Source organism: Apium graveolens, chromosome 9 (assembly GCF_009905375.1).
Source record: "Apium graveolens cultivar Ventura chromosome 9, ASM990537v1, whole genome shotgun sequence".
In the NCBI taxonomy this organism is placed as follows: Eukaryota; Viridiplantae; Streptophyta; class Magnoliopsida; order Apiales; family Apiaceae; genus Apium; species Apium graveolens.
In genome coordinates, this window is record NC_133655.1 from 28410817 (window position 1) to 28430725 (window position 19909).

The 19909-nt window shown below is 36.4% G+C and overlaps 3 protein-coding genes across 3 annotated transcripts; 2 read left to right on the top strand and 1 right to left on the bottom strand.

Annotated features, from left to right (window-relative positions):
- Positions 1 to 3344: 3344 nt before the first annotated feature.
- Positions 3345 to 4106, top strand: LOC141685165 (pectinesterase 1-like). Its single transcript, XM_074490285.1, has one exon. The coding sequence runs from the start codon at positions 3345 to 3347 to the stop codon at positions 4104 to 4106; it is 762 nt and encodes a 253-aa protein (XP_074346386.1).
- A 3931-nt stretch (positions 4107 to 8037) lies between these two features.
- Positions 8038 to 10263, bottom strand: LOC141684472 (tubulin alpha chain-like). Its single transcript, XM_074489462.1, has 4 exons — positions 10120 to 10263; positions 9742 to 9976; positions 8978 to 9348; positions 8038 to 8870 (listed from the first exon to the last, which is right to left on the bottom strand). Exons 1-4 carry the CDS (start codon positions 10210 to 10212, stop codon positions 8217 to 8219), a joined length of 1353 nt encoding a protein of 450 aa, XP_074345563.1. The 5' UTR covers positions 10213 to 10263; the 3' UTR covers positions 8038 to 8216.
- Positions 10264 to 11213: 950 nt separating this feature from the next.
- Positions 11214 to 12242, top strand: LOC141685166 (uncharacterized). Its single transcript, XM_074490286.1, has one exon. It carries the CDS (start codon positions 11214 to 11216, stop codon positions 12240 to 12242), a length of 1029 nt encoding a protein of 342 aa, XP_074346387.1.
- Positions 12243 to 19909: the final 7667 nt, after the last annotated feature.

The following is a 19909-nucleotide window of genomic DNA, read 5'->3' on the forward strand; positions in this document are numbered from 1 at the left end:
TCTCTCAACTCGTAATGATGCTTTTGCAAAATTACTTGCCCAAATAATTAAATTACGAGCTCAATTCCCAGATCATTGCATCAAGTCAATTCGTTTAGATAATGCCGGCGAATTCATATCTGCAACTTTTGTTGACTATTGCATGACTGTAGGAATCTCAGTCGAACACCCAGTCCCTCATGTACATACACAGAATGGGTTAGCCGAGTCTTTTATCAAAAGACTCCAACTTATTGCAAGACCGCTGTTGTTGAAAGCAAAATTACCTACATCTATTTGGGGTCACACAATACTTCATGCTGCTAATATTATTAGGATTAGACCAACTTCCTACAACCAACATTCTCCGCTACAACTGGTACTTGGTCAAGTTCCTAATATTTCTCACTTCAAAATTTTTGGATGTGTTGTATATGTACCGATTGTTCCACCACAAAGATCGAATATGGGAGCTCAAAGAAGAATAGGTATCTACGTTGGTTTTGATTCCACATCTATAATTAGATATCTGGAGCCTCTAACCGGAGACTTATTTACCGCAAGATATGCAGATTGTCATTTTGACGAGTCTATGTTTCCTCCCTTAGGGGGAGATAAACATTCAAATGAAGTTAATCTTGACATAACATGAAATGCGTCAGGATTATATTTTCTGGATTCACGTACCGGTCAATGCGAACTTGGAGTTAAAAGAATTATTCATATGCAAAATATCGCAAACCAAATGCCTGACGCATTTAACGATTCTAGAAATATAACTAAATCTCATATACCTGCAGTAAATACTCCAGCTAGAATATATATACTAATTCAAAAATCAGATACAAAAGAATTGGTTATAGAATCAAAGCCACGCCTGAAGCGTGGTAGACCGGTCGGTGCAAAAGATGTTGCACCACGAAAAAGAAAAATAAAGAAAATTGCCCCTGAAGTGGCACATGCTCCAGAAGAAGTAAATACCCCTGAAGTGGTATTATCTCCTGAAGAGATTCCTGTCCCTGAAGATACGGGATTAAACAATCATGAAATTTTAATAAATTATGTGCATGATATGAAATTATGGGATCGAAGTAAAGCCATAATTGATGATGTATTTGTGTATTCCGCAGCATTGGATGTAGACATAAATTCTGATCCTGAACCACAAAGTGTGGATGAATGCCGTCGAAGAAAAGACTGGCCAAAATAGAAAGACGCAATCCAAACAGAATTAAATTCACTGCGTAAAAGAGAAGTATTTGGACCTGTTGTCCAAACACCAATTGGTGTGAACCCTGTTGGAAATAAATGGGTATTCATAAGAAAACGAAATGAAAAGAATGAAATTATGAGATATAAAGCCCGACTTGTAGCACAGGGGTTTTCTCAAAGGTCTGGCATTGATTATCAAGAAACATACTCGCCAGTGATGGATGGAATTACTTTTCATTTTATATTAGGTATGACATCTAAAGAAAAATTTGAAACACATCTTATCGACGTCGTTACTACATACCTGTACGGTTCACTTGATAGTGAAATTTTTATGAAAATCCCAGAAGGGTTAAAAATGGACGAGTTCAAGAAACCTCATCATATATACTCCATTAAATTTCAACGATCATTGTATGGACTGAAACAGTCTGGTCGTATGTGGTATAACAGACTTAGTCGTTATTTACAAAAGAATGGGTATATTAGTAATCAAATTTCTCCATGTGTTTTTACCAAAAAATCACAATCTGATTTTGTGATTATTGCTGTATATGTGGATGATTTAAACCTTGTAGGAACAACTACAGAGGTTGATAAAGCTATCATATACCTAAAGACAGAATTTGAAATGAAAGATCTTGGAAGGACAAAATATTGCCTTGGTATACAAGTCGAGCACTTGTCATCGGGAATTTTCCTCCACCAATCTACATATACATAAAATGTTTTGAACAGATTTTACATGGATAAATCTCATCCATAGACTACTCCAATGGTGGTTAGATCTTTAGAGCCTGATAAAGATATATTTCGACCACGAGAAGATGATGAAGAAGTTCTCGGCCCTGAAATCCCATATCTTGGAGTAATTGGTGCACTTATGTATCTTGCAAATAATACAAGGCCAGATATTGCATTTGTTGTGAATTTATTGGCTAGATTTAGCTCTGCTCCGATGGACAGGCATTGGAATGGGATCAAGCATATATTTCGTTATCTTCGTGGAACAATTGATTTTGGGTTATTCTTCCCGAAAAACTCAACATCTCAGCTGATTGGATATGCAGACGCTGGATATTTGTCAGATCCTCATTTTGGCAAATCACAATATGGATATGTGTTTACATATTGCGGTACATCCATTTCCTGAAAATTTACGAAACAAACTACAGTGGCAACCTCAACAAATCACTCAGAACTCATTACGATTCATGAAGCCAGTAGAGAATGTGTTTGGTTGCGGTCTATCATCAAGAATATTCAGGAATCATGGGGATTACAAGACATCACTAGAAGTCCTACCAATATGTTTGAGGATAACACTGCATGCATTGATCAACTCAAGGAAGGATATATCAAAGGAGACAGAACGAAACACATTTCACCAAAATTCTTCTACACTCATGAACTTCAAAAGAATGGTGAAATTGATGTACAACAAATTCGGTCATGTGACAACCTTGCTGATTTATTCACGAAATCATTACCGAATTCAACATTTGGGAAGTTACGGCATAACATTGGAATGCGTCGACTCAAGGATTTGTTACAACAAAACTTCGGAGAATGATTAGTTTTTTCCGAGGGGAGATTATACTCTTTTTCCTTCGTCAAAGTTTTTATCCCATGGAGTTTTTCTTTGACAAGGTTTTAACGAGGCAGTCTATGATCCATTTTAAAATAACAATCAAAGGGGAGTGTTGTAAATTGATTGTAATTTTCAAACATTAAATAGTAAGGTTAGGTTTAGACTTGGAAATATTTGCATTGCATTAAATTCTATGTTACTTGTTTTGACTATAAATAGCCTTCTTCAGAATGATAGAAAACACACTCAAACAACTTTCATCTCTCTAGTCTGCTCTCTTTCCCCCTTTCTGCTATATTTACTTTTACAAAGGTTCGATATAATACTGTTATAGCTAGTATTTTAGGACATATATAATTTTTTTGCCAGCTAGAACTACATGCAATCATGCACTAAAGTCAAACATCATTTGTTTAAATCAATGTGCAATAAGCTACTAATTTCTAAAGAAAAAAAAGTCCAATAAGCTACTAAAGTAAAACATTAATCATTTGTTCTAAGCCAATCCCATTTGTAGTTTTGTGTTTAAACAAATTTTCAAAAACTTAAACAAAAAAGCACTATGGAGTCTATAAACTTGGTCAAAGGCTACGGAAAAGTCAGCACCATCCCCGCCCATATTCCACCCTCTCACAACCCCAAACTCTCCGCAACTCACCGTCGCAAAACCGCCGTACTCTCTCTCGTAATTCTCATCTCTCTCCTTGTTGTTACAACAATCGCCGTCTTAATACACAAGTCCACTACTTCTCACAAATCTAAAACAAACTCAACAACACCTCCTTCACAATCTCTTTCATTAAACGCCACCGAGTCAACTCGACTCGTCTGTTCCGTGACTCAGTACCCTAACTCGTGCTTCTCCTCCATTTCGTCGCTCAAAAATCTCCCTCCTCAACTCAGTCCTCAACTCGTCTTCACTCTCTCTCTAAAAATCTCGCTTTCGGAGCTCAAAAACGTGTCGGTGTTTCCTAAAACACTGATTTCGAAGTCTAATGAGGCTAATACTGTGTCGGCGCTGCGTGATTGCGCGAGTTTGTTTGATGACGCGGTGAGTCAACTCAATAACTCGGTTGCGTCGGTTGCTGATGGTTCCGATAAGGAGGTTTTGACGGAGGCGGAGATTGCGGATGTGAATTCTTGGATTAGCGCTGCGATGACTGATCAGGAGACGTGTTTTGATGGATTGGAGGAGATGGAATCGTCGGTTCTCGACGAGGTGAAATCGAAAGTGCAGATGTCAAAGGAATGTATGAGTAACAGCTTAGCAATTCTCGCGAATATGCACTCTCTTGTCGATAAATTTGGTCAGATTCATCACTAAATTTGAATATATGATCAAATACATGAAAACACACACACACACACACTTATCTGTTGTATGTTAATGTGTTGATATTTAAGCTTTCGTTTTATTCTTCAATTTGCAATCTATATCATCTTGATTTTATGAAATTCTACACTTTGTAAATCTTAATCTTATATGATCGTTGAACTTGAAGCATGTTCTTAATGCCAAAACTTTTACCGATTTAATCGTTTTCTTTAATAGTGGTAAGTATGTGACGTGAGGCATTGTAGTGGTTAGCAATTGGCATTGTTCTATTTAACTGACTGTTTGATTGATGAAAAGTCATGTTACACCATTAAGGTTTGTTTTTATATCTTTTTACCTGTTCTATCTTAGACCTTAGATAAAATATGTTACTTTCCATATTTGTTCACCTTCTTCTTTTATGTTGTTTCTTGTTCTAGGCTACTAGGTATTAATTTTAGTTTAAGCAGCCTTTATAGAGATTTCTACTATTCAGAAACTTCTGATAAAATTTATTGAAAAATCATTATTACAAACCATGCTGCCAGGCAGACCAAAGAATCACAAATATCTATGTAGATTGCTATAAGGGATCCATCTTAAGCTGCATCTTCCATTAATCGCTTTTGCATTTGTCTTCTACCGTTTAGAGTTTGATTTGTAGATCTAAAATATACTTCTGCACATTGTCTAATTGGACCTTGGTCAGCATATAAGCATAATTAATGTATATAAAGGTATAGCAGAATATCTGTACATATAAATACAGATATTTATTATTCTTATTAGAAGTTTGGTTGCATCGCGTGTCTCTCAAGAAACAGCAAAGAAACCAGAAATACAAGTGATCTCTGTAGTCGACTCACATGACTGGGCAAATATGATATAACATAGGGAGAGAAGAAGATACAATGATATAGATGGTCTGAGTTTTAAGCTGAGGTAGATATCTATTGTTGCAGAAAGTCTTTCAGAACCTCTAATAGATTGTTGTTGTCCATAGAATCTAGTAGTTGAGAAAGTTTTTCGCTTAAATCATTCACCTCTGTTTGCAGCCTGTTAATGTAACTGCACGTCTCTTTGAGAATGTCCAAAGCTGGTACCTATTCACGTGCAATTCCAGCACAAACAATTTAGTTGTATGCAATTATTATACATTTCTGTGAAATTTGTATTCTAGTTCAACTGCTTTCTTCACGAGAAATGGCTCTGTCCTTTTAACATTTCATTTCATGCTTGGTTATAATTGTAGCAGTTTTCACTATTTTGTAACGAGGTGGTACTTCCATCAAACTATCTATAAAGTATTTTTGAAATGACTAAGAATAATTAAAGACACATTGGACAGTAACATACCCTTGTAGCACAATTGGAATTAGAGTGTGGTAGCAACGCAGCCAATGCTAATAATTTCGAAGCAAGACCATCAAGTTCATCATTGGTATTATTAGTAGCTGTCCTGCTGCTTGACATGACTTCCACAGAATATGTTGTTTTCTTTCTATTTCTTGAACTAGTGGTTTTTGAAAACTGTAAGACCTTGAAAGTTTGAGGGAAAGAGTATGTAGCTTAAAAGGGCAACGGGTGGTTGGGTTTAAATGTTGGATACAGTTTAATTGGAGAAAGTAATTAAACACGTAGAATTATTAGTAGTAATTTGTTGTCATGGACACTGTTGTCAAATTGTACTGCTGTAGGTACAGGGTCCCTAGGTAGTTGTCCTTTTGCTTGCGATAAAGGACCCTGTGATTCATTAGTTTCTCTCTAACTTTAAATACCTGTAGCTTGAGCAAGTGGTGTAATTAATATCGAATAACTTGCCAAAAGAAAAAACCCAAGTAACTATGGTGTTTTTATATGTTTGTGTTAGTTCTGATTTTGTTCAAGATTAAGATTATATGGCTGTTACGCACATCGCCTTCTCTTCTGTTCCCAAACGAATATGAGTTTCATGCTGGTGTAGTATTTAATGGTCCATGTTGCTTCTTACTTAATTTAAATGAAAATTGTCTGGAAATTATAGAGTAAATTTCAATAATGCTCGAGGAAGATAATTGCCTGAAAAAGTATAGAGTGGCTTTCATGTTTGCTTGAGGTGGCAATGTGTTGACAGTCAATTAGTTTTCCTCCGCCAAGAATGTTTTGATGTAGCTTCTCGTACAGAATGTTTGATATTTGCTGCTTTTCCCTTCTCTAAGCCAGGTTAATGGTTGATAATTACTGCTTCTAGAATTATTATATATCAGTTCTTTAGATAATATTGATGAAACACATTTCAATTGTGATTTGAATTAAACATGAAATATTTTGTGATTCGAAAGCTAAAAGTGTTCCCTAATTGATCAACCTGTCTCTAAGTTGTCCCCTGTAAATAGTAGACGGAGGTTGATTGTATGATTGAAAAGAGTGGGGGGATAACATGAATACGACTAGCCCTGGACACCGATTACTGAAACAGTTTAAGTGAAAGTGATACTGTGGTTGGGTTTTAGCCATTTGTTCATGTGTTTCTTGTTATGACATGAAGAGAGGTTGATTGGAACTCGAAGAGAGCTAGTTGTATCTGTTTAGTTCTAATATAAACTATGGACTCGAAGAGAGCTAGTTGTTTAGTTTATGTTTTAGACTTTTAGTTGTAATACAAACTAGTTTAGCCTACTAACAAAGCTACTGGGACTTGAAGAGAGAGCTAGTTGTTTCCGTTTAGTTCTAACACAAACCAGTTTAGCCTACTTTGCAAAATGGCGATCTGCTAATGAATTGTATTTGTATATTTAGTTATAATATTGTATTCTTACATGTATGTAATATGTATTGATGATATCTTGCTGAATCTGTAGATTGGGCGTGATATGAAAAATAATTGAGTTATGTGTGCATAGTATACAGGTCGATTAGATAGGCCCCGTACTGACGCAATCAAAACAAATGTATAGTCTTGAGTATGGTCCTGTGATATGGACAATACTTGTATTAATGGGACTCTGAAATCGTGCTTAATATCTGTTTAACCTAAGATAACATAACAAAGCTATTGTATATGGCACGACGGCCGCAAATTTTTATTTATAACGATTGCATCATCTTAATCACAACCAAAGATTGTCGGTGAAGGAACTGTGCTCCCTAAAACGTAATAAGCAAGTCCAATCCACTTTTTTTAATCCAAACATTAACAGGCGTCAGTAAGTTGAAACAACCAAAATAAGTTGGTTTTAAGGAGATCCAAACTCCTGCGATGTTTAACCCTTCATAATAATGAAGGAACCAAAAGATTAACAGTGATGGTGTGAAAGTAATTTAGATCTGAATCGGAGATTATTAGTAGCAAGCAACTCTGCAAGTGTACTTTAAACATAAAGGTGCAGCTATTTTCCTCGAGGAACTATTCTGTTGCACCCCTTCCCGCATGAAACTCGGGTTTATAATTCCAAGAGGATTAGCGGAGGTTGTTCATTGATTCTTGTTTCGATATAAACCAATCATGTTGAGTAACTCTTTATATCGGTCCGGTTTTATATGATAATCAAAACTAAATCAAAATATTTGGTTTGTAAAAATTCATAACTGTAATTAAATCAATAACAGTGGTGCCATATTTGACTCGGTTTGCCGTTCGATTTATACTCATTCATGTTAACATAATACGTTGTATTCTTAGAGAAATCATTATAGAACAAAGTAGACCTTAATATTAAGATTTTAATTCACAGTTCCAGTAAAACATGATCGAACATCATTACTTGGAAAATGTTTTTAGATGTGAAATGAAATTAAAATTAAGATGTGCATCCTAGACTCCTAGTGACATTATTCTTAACGCACCTTCTACTTTCCCCCTCTTGTTATCGGAGAACAGGAAAGTTAATTTTGACACACCAGTTACAAAATGGTGGTATATTTGAGTTTCTAATAACATTGCACGCTGCAGGAGAGTTTTTTATTTGAAGGTTAATCATTCATTCATCTTAGCTAAATCAATGAAGTTTTTAATGTTTAATGAGGCATGTTTTTTTCTTGCAAATCTCAACTCTGAGCATTACAGGCTGCACAAACTACAGACATAATTGCAAATACCAAATTAAATTGTAGTAGCATGAGATTTAAAAGGAAAAGAAATTAATAATCTTCCCCTTGGTCCTCTTCACCTTCAACTGCCTCAGCACCAACTTCCTCATAATCTTTCTCCAATGCAGCTAAGTCCTCTCGAGCCTCCGAGAACTCGCCTTCTTCCATCCCCTCTCCTACATACCAATGTACAAAGGCACGCTTGGCGTACATGAGATCAAACTTATGATCAATCCTTGAAAATACTTGTGCAACACTTGTGGAGTTTGATATCATACAAACAGCCCTCTGGACCTTAGCCAAGTCCCCACCGGGAACAGCAGTAGGTGCTTGATTATTTATTCCACACTTGAATCCAGTTGGGCACCAGTCCACAAACTGAATGCTTCTTTTTGTTTTGATTGTGGCTACTGCTGAATTCACATCCTTTGGCACCACGTCGCCCCGATACATCAAACAACATGCCATATACTTACCATGTCTAGGGTCACATTTAGCCATCATTGAGGCTGCCTCAAATGCACTATTTGTTATTTCTGCTACTGAAAGCTGCTCATGATATGCTTTTTCTGCAGAGATCACCGGGGCATAAGAAGATAGCATGAAATGAATTCTCGGGTAAGGGACTAGGTTGGTTTGGAATTCGGTAATATCCACATTAAGTGCACCATCAAATCGAAGAGAAGCTGTCAATGACGAAATCACCTGCAAAAAAATATAACACAAATATGTATAATTTCTACTTGCAATCAGAGTTTGACATTGACATACTACAAGGTGAATTTACTTCCCGTGTTGTAATTTCTGAGTACCTGTGACACAAGTCTATTGAGATTGGTGTAAGTTGGTCTTTCAATGCTTAAGGATCTGCGACAAATGTCATATATGGCTTCATTGTCAAGAAGCACAGCGACATCGGTATGCTCGAGAAGGGAATGTGTAGAGAGGACACTATTGTAAGGCTCAACAACAGAAGTTGAAACTTGAGGGGATGGATAGACAGTAAAGCCAAGTTTTGATTTCTTTCCATAGTCAACAGAAAGCCTTTCAAGGAGCAGAGAGCCAAGGCCTGAGCCAGTTCCACCGCCAACAGCATGAAAAACTAAGAATCCTTGCAGTCCTGTGCAATTGTCTGCAAGCTTCCTCACACGCTCAAGACAGACATCCACTATCTCCTTCCCAACTAAAACAAATTTGAATTAAGTGGTTTAATTTTCATCATCAACTCAAAACTGCATGTTTTTCGCTATATGTATAAGCCTAGTATAATCAGGCTCCTGCTAACGGTACGTTCAACAACTGATACTCAAGTACTATTCATCACATCAAACTTACATATAGGTTTATGTTTTACAACAACAAATTGATTTAGCCTGCAAACTTCACAAACCAGCTAAATTTCACAACCGCTTTCAGTAATACAAATAGCCACTTTGTGATTTGTAGGCCAACTTAGTATGCATTTGTACACCTACAAATATTACTAGAGAAAATGTTGTTAACAATTTATGTTATCGATCTTCTGAATAATAAAGTTACTGTGAATTACTACTCATCCAAAAGAAAATGAACCTACTGGTGTAGTGTCCCCGAGCGAAGTTATTAGCAGCATCTTCTTTGCCACTGATAAGTTGCTCAGGATGAAACAACTGTCGATAGGCACCGGTACGAACCTCATCAATAACAGTAGGTTCAAGATCAACAAACACGGCACGAGGGACGTGTTTACCAGACCCTGTTTCACTGAAAAACGTGTTGAACGCATCGTTTTCTTTCCCTACACTCTCATCACTCGCCATTTGTCCATCAGCCTATTCACAACCATCAAGAAATTGTTAATTCACATTTCACCGAATACAAATTTATCAAACAAACAACGAACATTTACAAACATGCACAGTGCACTAGTGTATTAAATAGAAGATTAGAAATGGTATGCAGAAAATGAAAATACCTCAATGCCATGTTCAAGACAGTAAAGTTCCCAACAGGCATTTCCTACTTGAATTCCAGCTTGACCAATGTGGATCGAAAGGCACTCTCTCATTTTTCAATATCTATTCAGTAACTTCAAGCAAAGGTCGGATGTTGTAATAAAAAAAACAGATTGTGAATCAAGAAAAAAGAAGAAGATGGTGAGTGCATGGATAGTGGGACAGTTATGGGATACGTGGTTGAGATGCAACTACTCAGTCCCCCGCTTCATTAGGAGAAAGTGGTAATTCAGCAAGTAACTTGTTAATTGGATTGGTCTGCCCCCCTTCAGGCTGCTACCTAGGCCTGCAATCCATCATTCCCAGGCCCATAAACCCAACTTAATCGATTATGACTATCCATAAAATATGACTATCCACCCAATATGAACTAACTGTTAAAATATTTGAATAAAAATAAGGTGATTGTCAAACCGTATCGAGAAAGTCTCTCAAATCTTACCGATGAATACTTGTAAAGCTTATCGAGGAAGATTTGTAAAATTTATCGATGAAGATTTGTAATACTTATCGAAGAAGATTTGAATATCCTACTTAGTAAGCCTTGTAAACCAACTACTATAAATAGCTCATTTAGCTAATGAAATAAAACATAACTTTCTCTCCATCTTCTATTCTCCTATACTTCCTCTACATTAAACATAACTCATATTTTCAGTCAAGGTTTATAATAAATGTTTATAACACGTTATCAACACGAATCTCTGCCAACTGAAGCTTTATTCTCGAAAGAGCTACGACTTATTCTGACCCACGAGTCCCTATCAACTAAAACTATTTCATAAAAGAGGTACGTTTTCTTTTCCTCATTTTCTTCTAAATATTATTACATATTTATGTTACTGATTGAAATCTATAAAGATGGCTATGCCGTCAAATAATACTATAAAGATGGCTCTGCCGTCAAGTAATATAAAGATGGCGCTGCCGTCAAGTAATAATCAAAAGTTTTCTGGCTGGTTGTGCCGTCGTAACTTTTGTATAAAGTTATTATTTCAACTTGCCTGTTTAAATATTATGTGACATATTATATATTATTTAAAATCTATTCAGAATGGCGAATCTTGCAAAATTAGAGTTTGTTGCCTTGGATATTTCGGGGAATAATTATTTGTCATGGGTCCTTGATGCGGAATTACACCTTAGTGCTAATGGCCTTAAAGATACTATGGACCTGGAAAAAATCCCAACTGTTGAACAAAATGCAAAAGCGATTATCTTTTTTAGGCATCACATCCACGAAGATTTAAAATCTGAATACCTCACTATCAAAAATCCACTCACCCTTTGGAATAATCTCAAGGATATATTTGATCACCAGAAACTTGTTCACTTGCCATCTGCCCGATATGACTGGATTAATTTGAGGTTACAAGATTTCAAATCTGTAACTGAATATAATTCTGCTCTTTTCAAGATAAGCTCAAAATTAATTTTATGTGGTGAATATATTACTGATGTTGAAATGATTGAAAAGACCCTCTCAACCTTTCACCCCAAAACTATGATCCTGGCTCAACAATATAGGGAGAGTAATTTTCAGAAATATGGCGAGCTGATATCTTTCCTTCTTGTGGCTGAAAAGAATAATGAGTTGCTACTGAAAAATCATCAAATACGTCCCACAGGCTCTGCCCAGTTACCTGAAGTACATAACACGTCATTCCTGAAGAATGAATGTGGGAAAGGGCATAGAGGAGGACGGGGTTATGGACGAAACCATGGATGTGGAAATTTTCGTGGTCGGTTTCACAATCAATATCATTCTGGCCACCTAAAGTGGCAACGTGATGGTTACAACTCTGGCCACCAGGAATGGCAACGTGAAGTGCCAAATAAAAGAAAGGCATCCCAAGAAGGAGAGAACGGAGGCATCTGTCAAAGGTGCAGATCTGAGGGGCACTGGCAACGTACTTGTCGCACACCCAAACATCTTGTTGATCTCTACGAGTCATCCAAAAGGAATAATGGAAATATAGTAGAAACCAACTTCGCTAATTATAATCTAGTTAATGAACCAGTCAATAAGGTCTCAAATGAAATAGACACTGGTGCTAATCTTTATTATGGTTTAGACGACTAAACTTCGTATGTATTGTCTTACTTTACTTATTTTCTTTGTGTTTTACTTATGTACTCATTTTATGTACTTGTTTCATGTTGTTATTCTATGTACTCGGTGTGTTTTTAATAAAGATGTTTTTTGTTTATATATGTATAGAGATGGAAGATATATGCATTATTGACTGTGCAACCACACACACTATTTTACAGAATCAGAAATACTTCTCACAGTTGACTAAACCAAATCACATGTCTGGACGATATCGGGTACATCAAATATAATAGAAGGTTTTGGGAAAGCTAGTTTTCTTCCACCAAATAAGACACAAATACACATACAAGAGGCTCTATACTCTAGCAAGTCAACTAGAAACCTACTGAGTTTTAAAGATATCCGTCTTAACGGGTTTCACGTTGAAACTACTAATGAGAATGAAAAAGAATACCTTCTCATCACCTCAAACACCGTTGACAATAAAAGGGTCCTAGAAAAATTCCACTCGGTTTCTTCAGGATTATATGTTACGAGTATACGAGTTCTTGAATCTCATAGTGTCAACATCCCCAGAGTCATAGACCCAAAACTACTTTCCCTTTGGCACGAAAGACTCGGTCATCTAGGAGTATCTATGATGCGTCATATCGTTGAAAATTCTGTGGAACATCCTCTTAAAACTCAAAAGATAATATTCCAAGATGAACTTCATTGTTCAGCATGTTCCTTAGGAAAACTGATTGTCCGACCATCCCCGGTTAAGCTTCAAACCGAGTCCCCGAAATTCTTAGAAAGAATTCAAGGTGACCTTTGTGGTCCTATTCATCCATCTTATTGGCCATTTAGGTACTTTATGGTTTTAATTGACGCGTCAACTCGATGGTCTCATGTATGTCTACTTACAACCCGAAATACAGCCTTTGCCAAATTACTTGCCCAAATAATTAAACTCCGAGCTCAATTACCTGACCATCCCATTAAATCAATCCAACTAGATAATGCTACTGAATTTAAATTTGCAACTTTTAATGAATATTGTATGTCAGTAGGAATCTCAGTCGAACACCCGGTGGCTCACGTACATACACAAAATGGTTTAGCAGAATCCTTAATTAAAAGACTTCAACTTATTGCCCGTCCCTTACTCCTAAGGGCAAAGTTACTTATATCTGTTTGGGGTCATGCAATACTTCATGCTGCAAATATAATTAGAATAAGGCCTTCTGCTTACCACAAACAATCCCCTAAAAAATTAGTTCTTGGTCAAGTACCTAATATATCTCATTTAAAAGTATTTGGTTGTGCTGTGTATGTTCCTATATCACCACCACAAAGAAATAAAATGGGACCTTAAAGAAGAATTGGTATATATGTTGGTTTTGATTCTTCATCTATTATAAGATATCTGGAACCATTAACTGGTAATGTTTTTACTGCTCACTATGCTGATTTTCATTTTGATAAATCCATGTTCCCTAAATTACGGGGAGATAATGATTTGCATAAATTAAATTCTGAAATATCATGGAATGCATCAGGATTAAATTCTATTGTTTCACGTACTAATCAATGTGAGTCTGAAGTTCAAAAAATTATTCATATGCAAAATATTGCTAATCAAATGCCGGATGCCTTTAGTGACTCTAGACATATTATAAGGTCACATATACCTGCTGTTAATGCTCCGACACGAGTTGAAGAATTCCTGCTGTTAAGAAATCAATTCCTGAAGAATTGATTGGTGATTCAAAGCCACTCCAGAAGCGTGGTAGACCTATTGGTGCAAAAGATATTGTACCACGAAAATGGAAATTGATTGGAATTGCCCCAAAAGTGGCAAAAGTTTCAGAAAATACCCCAGAAGTGGTATTTCCTCCTGAAGAGGTTCAAGCCCCTGAAGTGGCTGTACCAAAACTCCCAGATGTGGGATTGCCTCCAGAAGAGAATGTTGCCCCAGAAGTGGCACATGCCCCAGAAGTGGCAAATGCTTCCACAGAAGCAAAGGTACCTGAAAATTATGAGATCTCTCAATGAACTATGTCCATAACGCGAAATTACTGGATCATGGGAGTATTGAGGTTGATGATGTATATGCTTTTTCCGTGGCATCTGATATTATTATGAACTCCGATCCTGAATCACAAAGTGTGGAAGAGTTTCGACACCGAGATGATTGGCCAAAATGGAAAATTGCGATTCAAGAAGAATTGAAATCCTTGCGCAAGAGAAATGTATTTGGACCTGCAATCCAAACACCAGCTGGTGTAGTCCCTGTCGGGAATAGATGGGTGTTTGTACGAAAACGAAATGAGAGAAATGAAATTGTGAGATATAAGGCCCGACTAGTAGCCCAAGGATTCTCTCAAAGCTTGGTTTTGATTACCAGGAAACATACTCTCCTGTGATGGATGGAGTTACTTTTCGTTTTCTAATGGGTATGACTTGTATGGAAAAACTGGAAACACATTTGATGGACGTTGTGACAGCATACCTATATGGATCACTTGATAGTGATATTAATATGAAAATTCCTGAAGGGTTAAATATTGAGGACACTAAGCCTCAACATTTATATTATGTTAAATTACAATGATCATTGTATGGTTTGAAACAATCTGGTCGTATATGGTACAACAGGCTTAGTGAATACTTATTGAATGATGGATATATTAATAATCAAGTGTGTCCTTGCATTTTTATTAAACGATCATCAACTGGTTTTATTATTATTGTTGTATATGTGGATGATTTGAATATTATCGGTCCTACTGAAGATATTACTAATGCTGCTAACTATTTGAAAAATGAGTTTGAAATCAAAGATCTTGGAAGGACAAGATTTTGTTTAGGTATACAGGTGGAACACTTATCTTCAGGAATATTTGTTCATCAATCAAACTACACCAAAAAGATTCTTGATCGGTTCTACATTGACAAAGCTCATCCACTAACCACACCAATGGTTGTTCGATCACTCGAGGTTGAAAATGATCCTTTTCGTCCTAGAAAACAAGATGCAGAGACTCTTGGACCTGAAGTTCCATATCTCAGTGCAATTGGCGCTCTCATGTATCTTGCAAACAACACACGACCTGATATTGCATTTGCAGTGAACCTGTTAGAAAGATTTAGTTCTGACCCTACTAAAAGGCATTGGGATGGAATAAAATATATATTCAGATATCTTCGAGGGACAATCGATCTTGGAATATTCTTCCCAAATAATTCAAGATCACGGCTAGTTGGATATGCAGATGTTGGATACATGTCAGATCCTCATTTTGGGCGATCACAAAAAGGTTACCTATTTACATATTATGATACTGCTATCTCTTAGAAGTCTACAAAACAGACTATGGCTGTAACTTCATCAAACCACGCAGAGTTACTAGCAATTCATGAAGCAAGCAGAGAATGTATTTGGCTAAAGTCGATCATTCAACATATTCGAGAATCATGTGGATTATCAAGTATTTCAGTCAGTCCTATAGTTTTATTCGAGGATAACTCAGCCTGCATCAAACAACTTAAGGAAGGATATATTAAAGGGGATCGAACAAAACATATATTGCCAAAATTCTTCTACACTCATGAACTTCAAGAAAACGGTGATATTGATGTTCAACAAGTTCGCTCATGCGATAATCTGGAGGATATACTTACAAAGTCACTACCTACATCAACATTTGAGAAGCTGAGAAATAATACGGGTATGCAGAGGTTAAAAAGTTTGCTACATCAAAATGTCAAAATGTGATATATTTTATTCAAGGGGAGGCTGTACTCTTTTTCCTTCGTCAAGGTTTTTATCCCACTGGGTTTTTCCTTGCAAGGTTTTAACGAGGCAGTCAATCTTTGCAATAACTCGCATTTGACAATCAAGGGGGAGTGTTAAAATATTTGAATAAAAATAAAGTGATTGTCAAAGCGTATCGAGGAAGTCTCTCAAATCTTACGGAGGAAGACTTGTAAAGCTTATCGAGGAAGACTTGTAAAGCTTATCGAGGAAGACTTGTAAAGCTTATTAAGGAAATTTTGTAATACTTAATGAAGAAGATTTGAATAGCCTACTTAGTAAGCCTTGTAAACCAACTACTATAAATAGCTCATTTAGCTAATGAAATAAAACACAACTTTCTCTCCATCTTCTATTCTCCTATAATTCCTCTACATTAAATATAACTCATATTTTCAGTCAAGGTTTATAACAAAGGTTTATAACACTAACGTATTTTTGATTAATAAATAAAATATTTAATGACTTAATTAAGAATTAGGATCCCTTTTAAGTAGTTCATAAGTATAATTATGAGGTTTTGTCTTTTGTTATCTTGCCATGAATAAGTTAATCATGTCATGAAAGAGTTAATCACCGACGTAAATTAGTAGTGTGACAAACATCTGATCAATTTCTAATCATATACGTTCCTCCTCCAACTTCCCAATTATGGGGATCATCAATTTTGGTTTCTTTTCACATCCTCTGTATTTGATGAAAATTACGATTCTGATTGGTATTTTGGTTGATTCAATTGTTGAGCAATTATTGAAACACCACCGCCAAGCATGTCATATACTGACTCAACTCTTCTTACTCGTGTGTTTGTAGCCTCTCGATTTCTATTGCTACAATCTCCGGTTGTGCCTATCAGAGTCATTGTTAATCGAGGTAAATCTCAGCTCTAATATCACTTGACGTAGAATGAAAACGAATGATCAACAAACATAAATCCTCAAGAGAAAACACGAATCTGCAAGTATGAATTCGAAAAACAACTCTGAAATCCACATACTAACGAGAAAACACTCAAAGAGTTTCTTTTATTTTACAAAAAATTAAAATTATCACATCATAACATTAATTATATAAAACTAATAAACCCTAAAAGTAAATAACACTAAATTTTTTAAATAAAATATTTATTAAAAAGTATCACGATCATGCAGGCTTGAGCATGAGCATGCATGGTTTTCCATCTTCCTCCTGAAAAAGTTACTATTATATTTTTCAGTTTTGTCATGGTCATGCAATCCAAATCATGACATTATACATCCTCAGCAGCGCGATCATGCACTCTTAAGCATTATCATGTAAAATATCTACTCTCATTGGTTGACAACTATGCTTTTTTACCATTACCTCATTGCGATTCATCATGACCTCGATATGACCCAAAATATGTCCTATATATTTCATTCTCTTCTAAAAGACTCGACCACAAACTATCATCTAGAATAAGAACATTATATGTCTTTTGCTTAACTTTTTATGGTGGTATTTTTATAGGAAAATTCTCTTCTGAAATCTTGTGCTTAACTTTCCACCTCTGGAATAACTTTTAGACATGAAATTATCATAAAAATCAGCAGAAACCAATCATGATTAACTATTGCAAGAACAAATTTAGAGCCGACATCGAAAAACTCAAGTGGTATATCAAGAGACATCACACATTCATATGGTTATTTTAGGATATCCTTATCTTCTGACAGATACAAAATAAACTTCTTATAATTCTTAATGAAGTCAACTAGTTTCTTATACATTTGTATCGCAAGTTCATATCAAACTGATTGGTCTACCCAATACTAAGTGACATGCATATTATTCACAAACAATCTAACAAAGAATTACAGAAGGAGGGTTGAATGTAATTCTGGCTACTTTTTCAATTTTAAGAACTGTTCTATTATGAATGTATATCAGTGTTTGATTTAGCTAAAGTGCGGAATGAAAGGATTGAAGAAATCAAACACAAAGTAATAAAATACAAGTATTTAAAAACTTTCCGGTGGATTATATTTATCCACCAGAGATATATATTAATTTGAGAACTCTGTAATGCAGTGTCTTTGCACACAGCTGCTTACAAGTTGAACTTGCAAGAACATAGAAATTCTTTACAGATATAGCTTTATCTATTTTTATGGTAATTGCTTACTAACTTAGATACGGTTCTACTTGCTACACTTGGTTTATATATCGCCAAGTTACATGATTAAAAGACAAACAAATAAGACAAAATCTTTCTAGTCTAATTTCATGCTTCTTCATTTCTCAATCCAACATCTTTGAATCTCTTCAGATTAGCATGGAAATGGAAATGCTTCTTTGTTCTCATAAACTTGTAAATAGGCTGCCACATTCCATTTGCATACAATCAACGCATGTGACTGTCAAATCACTATCAACTGCTCTTTTGAATTTGTTCATCCGTTGGAACTCAGTTAGATCATCCGTTGAGACTTTGTTGGATCATCCCTTGAGAGTCTGGTTGATCATCCATTGAGACATTAGTTGATTATCCGTTGAAGCCTTGTGGAACATCCGTTGAGACTATATTCATGGCAGTTGACTCCATTTCATTTATACAAGATTACAAGGCATCTAATATATACAATTGACCGACCTATCTTGCATATTAATCTAGTAGTCAACATGACTTAAAACATTCTACAACATCTAGTTCTCTAAGGCATTACAATATGTAGAAATGTGCTACTAAACTTATTAATATATAATCTACCCTTTCAACGGATGTTAAAAGTGATCGTCCGTTGAAAGTTACAAAATCACTGAATTAAATCTACCAAGTGTTTTGTTTAACTTATCATCAAGTACACAACATATTCCTAACAATGCACCTAAATAGCCCTGAATATTTAATATTTTCATAGTTGATAAATATGGGAAAAATCAGCTGTTAAGATAAGTTCTAATAAGGATATAAGTCCTTGTAGATGAGCTTCCAAGGGACCTAATTAGTTAAGGAATCAACTTCCTACATCCTGGGACTCCAAAGTCCATTCTAATTCTGAGACTTGCCCACCAAGTCTCCTAACCTTAGTCCAATTCAAGGACTTCCAACACCTATATAAGGGGTCTTACCCCACAACTCAGAACTACATCTTTTGGCTTGATTATCTAGAATACAGAGACGTAGAAATATCGTAAAGGCAGAGTTAAGCTATGAAACACGAGAGCAGCCATTAAAGGCCTTGAGCTCCCGAATCTTAGCAATTAATATACCCTAGTTTTTTATCCATAAGTTTTGGCGCCGTCTGTGGGAAAACGACAACAACCATGGCGAGAACACGGAGTGGAAACATCGCCCCTGAAGGAACACCAGTTGGGAAGATCCAAACGATTTCGTCAACAGTGGAGATACCTCCACATTTGACCTATGTCGCCACCCAAGGAGGAGCCCGGGTAGGGGCAACTGAACCTCAGCCACAAGGGACGATTCCCCCGGCTCCACAAAGGACAAATTCCCAACTTCAGCAGTTACGACACCTGTGAATTCTCGACCCGTTGGGTATGAGTATTCAACTATTGTCACCACTAAACCCCCTTATGGGATGCCCCTTTACCCCGAGGTTGGAGGAAGTGGACATGCTAATCAGAGTAAAACACAAGGCCAAGTGCCCCAATATATACGTGGTTTGGCTCCTATCCCGGAGGATCAAGAATTTTCTGGTCCTTACACTGAGAGAGACTCCGAATCTTCGGATGATGATGTGGCCCCAAGAAGAAGGCGTTCTGGCAAAGAGCCGAAGAGCCGATGCCTGATGGTAGCCAGCGTCTAGGGAGCACCCGAGGGACGGATTTCCAAGAAGTGCAGGAGAGAATCAGGGCTCACGAAGCTGAGATTCAAAGGCTGAAGCGCGACCTGGAAGCGCACCTGACCCCC